This window comes from Mobula birostris, chromosome 30 (genome assembly GCF_030028105.1).
Source record: "Mobula birostris isolate sMobBir1 chromosome 30, sMobBir1.hap1, whole genome shotgun sequence".
Classification (NCBI taxonomy): domain Eukaryota; kingdom Metazoa; phylum Chordata; class Chondrichthyes; order Myliobatiformes; family Myliobatidae; genus Mobula; species Mobula birostris.
In genome coordinates, this window is record NC_092399.1 from 9,823,874 (window position 1) to 9,830,380 (window position 6,507).

General features: G+C 40.5%; 1 protein-coding gene across 2 annotated transcripts in view; it reads right to left on the minus strand.

The window, feature by feature from the left end:
• The window catches only part of maco1b (macoilin 1b), a 94,419-nt gene extending 89,284 nt beyond the window's left edge, over positions 1 to 5,135 (minus strand). Inside the window, exons 1-2 of one of the 2 annotated variants that reach the window (XM_072247054.1) lie at positions 5,061 to 5,135; positions 4,799 to 4,919 (exon numbers count right to left, since the gene is read on the minus strand). In XM_072247054.1, the coding sequence (XP_072103155.1) occupies positions 4,799 to 4,878 (80 nt within the window). In that variant the 5' untranslated portion in view covers positions 4,879 to 4,919; positions 5,061 to 5,135. Of the gene's footprint in view, positions 1 to 4,798 lie in introns of both variants that reach the window. The other variant, XM_072247053.1, reaches the window with a different exon arrangement.
• Positions 5,136 to 6,507: the final 1,372 nt, after the last annotated feature.

The window sequence follows — 6,507 nt, forward strand, 5'->3', positions numbered from 1 at the left end:
CCTTCATAACATTCACATTTATGACAGAATGCAAAAGCATTCCAAGCATGAAGTTCCACTGATTGAAATTCACTTCAGCACGACATTATAAAGTTAAAAGTTTCAACATATGTTTACATTGAAGTGCAGAAAGGCTAAATATCAACCAAATTCCAATAGTGCAATAATATGAAATCTGTGCCAGGTACAGGGAAAATGAAAATAACCTGTACTAGTGCTAAATGCACTGTTGCATCAGTTTCTTTCTCTACTTAAACCCTTTCGCTAACAGAACCAGGTATGTTTCATAGTAACATGGAATTTCAGAGATACAACTGTTAACTAACTCAAGCAATATCCACTCAGATTCGTTGCAATGAAAATAGTTAAATCAGAACTTTTCTATTAAAAAAGTGCAAACACCATTAGGTGAATTTACAAATTAATGCATACAACTGAGTTTCAATTTTAAAAGTAACTAAGTCTACATTACAACAATGAAGTAGATTCAAATTGCTGACCACTTTGTCATCGGTACAAAATTAGGAAGGTTTCAGAATCTGTTTATTGTCAAATCAACTTAGATTCAAGTATTATTTTGGCTAACTTCAGCTTTATCTACATGAAACACAATCGAAAGAAAGCAACATCCATCAGAGATCACCACCACCCAGGTTATGCTGTCTTCTCGCTACCACCATCCGGTAGAAGGTACAAGAGCCTCAGGACTTGCACCTCCAAGTTCAAGAACTGTTACTACCCTTCAACCATCAGGCTCTTTAATAAAAGGGGCTAACAACACTCACTTACCCCATCTTTGAAATGTTCCCACAACCAATGATCTCACTTTAAGAATCTCATGTTCTTGTTATTTATTGTTGTTTATTTAGATTTGCATTTACACAGTTTGTTGTCTTCTGCACTCTGGTTTATCTTTCATTGATCCCGTTGCAGTTACTATAGTCATAGTAGTCATACTTTATTGATCCCAGGGGAAATTGGTTTTTGTTACAGTTGCACCATAAATAATAAATAGTAATAGAACCATAAATAGTTAAATAGTAATACTGTAAATTATGCCAGTAAATTATGAAATAAATCCAGGACCAGCCTATCGGCTCAGGGTGTCTGACCCTCCAAGGGAGGAGTTGTAAAGTTTGATGGCCACAGGCAGGAATGACTTCCTATGACGCACTGTGCTGCATCTCGGAGGAATGAGTCTCTGGCTGAATGTACTCCTGTGCCCACCCAGTACATTACGTAGTGGATGGGAAACATTGACCAAGATGGCATGTAACTTGGACAGCATCCTCTTTTCAGACACCACGTCAGAGAGTCCAGTTCCATCCCTACAACATCACTGGCCTTACGAATGAGTTTGTTGATCCTGTTGGTGTCTGCTACCCTCAGCCTGCTGCCCCAGCACACAACAGCGAACATGATAGCACTGGCCACCACAGACTCATAGAACATCCTCAGCTTTGTCCGGCAGATGTTAAAGGACCTCAGTCTCCTCAGGAAATAGAGACGGCTCTGACCCTTCTTGTAGACAGCCTCAGTGTTCTTTGACCAGTCCAGTTTATTGTCAATTCATATCCCCAGGTATTTGTAATCCTCCACCATGTCCACACTGACCCCCTGGATGGAAACAGGGGTCACCTGTACCTTAAGCTCTCCTCAGGTCTACCACCAGCTCCTTAGTCTTTTTTACATTAAGCTGCAGATAATTCTGCTCACACCATGTGACAAAGTTTCCTACCGTAGACCTATACTCAACCTCATCTCCCTTGCCGATGCATCCAACTATGGCAGAGTCATCCGAAAACTTCTGAAGATGACAAGACTCTGTGCAGTAGTTGAAGTCCGAGGTGTAAATGGTGAAGAGAAAGGGAGACAAGACAGTCCCCTGTGGAGCCCCAGTGCTGCTGATCACTCTGTCGGACACACAGTGTTGCAAGCTCTATTCTATAGATTTGCTGAGTATGCCCACAGGGAAATGAATCCCAGGGTTGTATATGGTGACGTACACGTACTTTGACTTCCATCTTTATTACAAATACCCATTTTAAACAACTTACTCAAGAACTTGTAGATTAATCTCATTAATGATGCTCATTGCAAACACACTTGGAAGAACGCAAACAATGTTTAGACAATTACATGCTACAGGCATCACGCAGGTATTTGAGTCTAACTTGCAACCAATCTCTCGATTCAGTATGATCCAGAAGAACCACTTCATCATAGTCAAGTCAGAATCACTGGGGTTCCCAAAAGAACTACCATCCACATCAAAGTTCAATCCAGCCCACAGCTGAAATTCAGTGCCGCAAGGACTCAATGACTTGATATGCAACTGGAGCAGAATTTTTTTATTTCTTTACTGAGATACAGTGCAGAATAAACCCTTCAAAGCGGACTGCCCAGCAAACCTCAACTTAACCCTAGCCAAATCACAGGACTATTCACAATGACCAACTAACCCCTACTAACCAGCATGACTTTGGACTATGGGAAGAAACTGGAGCACCCAGAGGAAACCCACGCAGTCACAGGGAGAACAAACAAACTCTTTACAGTCAGCAGAGGGAACTCAGGCAGGTATGATAGAACAAGATAGTTTCTCTGCTAGTAGTTTGAGATGACACCTTTGATCCCATTTGTAGAATGCTAGTGATTCAGTGGACTGGACCAGCACTCACAGAAAGGATACGTAAATTTTCATCATTTCGGATCTCCCCCTCCCCCTTTCAAATCTCTTACTAGCTCTTCTTTCAGTTAGTCCTGACGAAGGGTCTCAGCCCAAAACGTCGACTGTACCTCTTCCTAGAGATGCTGCCTGGCCTGCTGCGTTCACCAGCAACTTTTATGTGTGTTGCTTGAAATTCCAGCATCTGCAGATTTCCTCGTGTTTGTGCAGATTTTCCACTTCTAACATAAACCACTTTGAACTTTATTAAACTACAGGTCAAAATTTCGTGTTATTTTCAGCACTGAAGTGGGCCACTGTAAGACTAACTATAGCGGTCCAATTTCTGTATCAATACTTCGCTGCAGTTTCTACTGACACAAAGTAAAATTTGTTTCTTAGGGAGCAATTTTTTCTTCTTGGATTATCAAGTTACTAACTCATACCTTCAACAACTACATAACTCTTACCAAAGACTTGGGAAAGTTATTAACAAAGACTGTAAGTTGTGTATGGTAAATATCAAAGCACAGGAAACACAATTAAAAGTTATCAGCTGAAGGTGTATCCTTCTGTTGGCAACAGCTCCTCAAGCCTTACTCAACAAGTGCAAATTAGTTTCAAAGAAATGAAATTTTGCTTAGCTTCAAGCTAGAAATCGCTTGCGAGGGAAAAGGATGCCTTTTCAAGTCTCAGTCGCAAGGTTTTCTTTAGGTTAACAACCCAGTACAACATGCTGACAGTGTTACACTTCCAAAGCTACAATCTTTCCAATGAGGTATTTACCAAGTAGCCCTCAGCCCTATCAACGGAACACAGAAAATAAAGCTAACAGTACTAATACAAGCACAGCAGTTCTGATCGTCAGCCCAGCATTTCTCTTTCAAATAATTTAAAATAAACAAATATTATCTAGTTATTTACTTAATGCCATTTGGCATTGGTGGGGGAGAGGGAAGGATGCAAGTTGCGGACAAATTGGTTTCCAAGATTCTGTATATTATAACACTGGCAATGTTTAAAGAGTGCTTGATTGGATTTGAATTATTCAAAGTCCAATCATGCTCTCATTGAGCATTATATGTCAACCAGTTATGAAAGTGTTTCGTTTAAACAATACACAAAAGTAAAGAAACTAGAGTCTCAATTCATGCAAAATGGCACTAACTTAGATTTCACAAGACACCTGTATAACAACAAGATACTATGTTTTGGTCAACTTACTATGACAATTAGCAAGATTTAGCTTTAATCATAATTTAATTTTAACCAAGAGTCGACATAGACCAAATTTATTGATACACTTTCTACTTCTCATCCTCACGAAAGGAAAATAAAAGAACAAATTCCAAAAAAGCGAAAACAAAATTCTTCTGCAAACAAAAGATTACAACTCCATATCGTAATTAACAGCACTGACAAATGTAAACAATGGCACATTCTGCATCTTCAATTATGTGTAAAGCTATGAGGATGATAACTAAACTTAGTACTGGGGAAAGTGAGAACATAACAAAAAGCTGGTGATAAAGAACAAACAGAAAGGAAATAATTTCATGCTAATGAAGAACACATTCCTTCGCTTCCTTTCTTAAATTCTTTGTTATGCCCTTATTGGGTAGAATTATTCCCAAAAATGGAGAAACGTTGAATATATCCCCAAGTAATTTCCAAAACCAAAATTATCTGAATATAAATAACATTGTTTGAGAATATTCAAAAATCAGCGCAGTAGTGTCCGGCAGTAACTTTGCCTGACGCCCTGGCAGGCTAAAAAGCACCTCATGACAGCTCTCCCTGAAGTATCTCACAGCCCCACTCTGCTTTCATTATAATGTCATTAGAAACAGTGACACTCAATTCACTTTGCCGAGTGTTATTTTTTAATATAACCAAAACATTTTATTTATTTAATTAAAGACGCTTCCAGAAACTTCGCAAGACCTTGCTTTCCATACCACTAACCACCCCGCACACTTTCCCCTTACGCGAGCCCCAGGCTTCTCTGCGGCCTAGGCCAACCAGAAACACACCCAGCCAGCCCCCCTAAGGCACTTTCCACCCGAGCCGGATCAAATGATTTATTTACATTATATAAACAGTGCTCGGCGTGTTGCATTTTGTTTGTACCTGCCATATATCCCCTCGGTGATCCTGTTCCGTTTTAACGGCCTCCTGATCTTGCTGCAATCAGCATTGCGCCTCTTCATTGTCCTTCGCTGCCTTTCCCTTCTTCAAATTCTGTTTCCTCCTTTTTTAAATATAATTTTACACAAAAAACGGTGAGAATTAATTTGAGACCATTTAAAATTGTGGAAATATTATTTTTCTCCTCTCCCTCCGTTTTTCCTCTTCTTCTTTCAAACAAAGAATTAAATCAAATGAAACCAACCCCTCTCGGTTCAAACCAATATTTTCTCTGTCTTTGGGCTCCAGGCTGGCCGAGGGGCGGGACCCGCTGCGCTGGTCTACCTTAAACACCGCGATTAACTCCGCCGGCAGCCCAATAACGCTGCGGCTTCTATGATTGCCATGCCCAGTCACCTATAAAAGCCGGAGACTCCCGCAGCAGGTAGATGTCCATCATGCGGGATGACCCAATAGAGGGAGGTAAAGGGCGGACACTTTGGGACGTCAAGCTAGGGCCGAGATATCACGCAAGCGTGCTGGTTGCAAAGGGACCGTATCAGCTTAATAGGCATGATTGGCTCCCGTTCTGTGCAATCGTTGCCCAGAGTTCGGTTCTTATCGGTGCCAATCATCACCGCGGAACCAATAAACAACAAGCAGAGGCGGGAGGAATAAATTTGGTTTGGTTGAGGCTTATTAGGGCGGTGCATTGACTTGTAAGCATGCATAGGCTTCCACGTACGCAGGTTGTACGTTAAGTCGTAGGCCAGGGTTCTGACATTAAACAAGTGTCCTTTCTCTCATTGAGTAAGAACAATTTGCTGCACAGAAATAGTTTAATACCCTGACATATTACATCACCACCTGAACCAAAAGTGGCTTCCTCGGTTGAACAAATATGCATGCAAGACTCTGTACAGAAATCATTTAGAAAACTATTTCATGGTGCAAACTGTTGGATGTTCTTATAATATTTAGGTTATAAGTAGTTTAGGGTTTTTTTTAACACGATGTCATTGTAGAATGCTCATTTTCCCAAAAATGACATCTTAGCTCTATGGTATGGCAACCCTATTAGGTAGTTTTGAGAAATGCAGTGGTAACTACAAAACATAAAACTAATGGGAAGAAAAACAAGGATGCTGGGAACTTTGAGTCTAACCGTTTTGAGGCACTCACATATAAATAAATACATACACAGTATTGTATATAATACAACTCCTATAGAGACATGCACAGCACAGTAAATACTCATGCAAACATGAAAAACATCTGCAGATGCTGGAAATTCAAGCAACACACACAAAATGCTGGTGGAATGCAGCAGGCCAGGCGGCATCTATAGGAAGAAGTACAGTTGACGTTTCCGGAAAGAGGGCATGAACATTGATTTCTCTAACTTCCATTAGTGCCCCTCCTCCCCTTCTTACCCCATCCCTTATTTATTTATTTATTTATTTATTTATTTGTTCATTCATTCATTCTCTCTTTCCCTCTCACAATAACTCCTTGCCTGTTCTCCATCTTCCTCTGGTGCTCCCCTCCCCCTTTATCCAAGGCAGAGCATATTGATCTACTTACAGTACTAGGTTGATGGTGACCTTAAGATTACCATCAATCCTGACATACATTTTCTTCTTGGCTACTGGGACCAATGGCATTGGTCATGGGCTCAACTCGACTTTGGAAAGGACTCCTTCAGCTTCCAT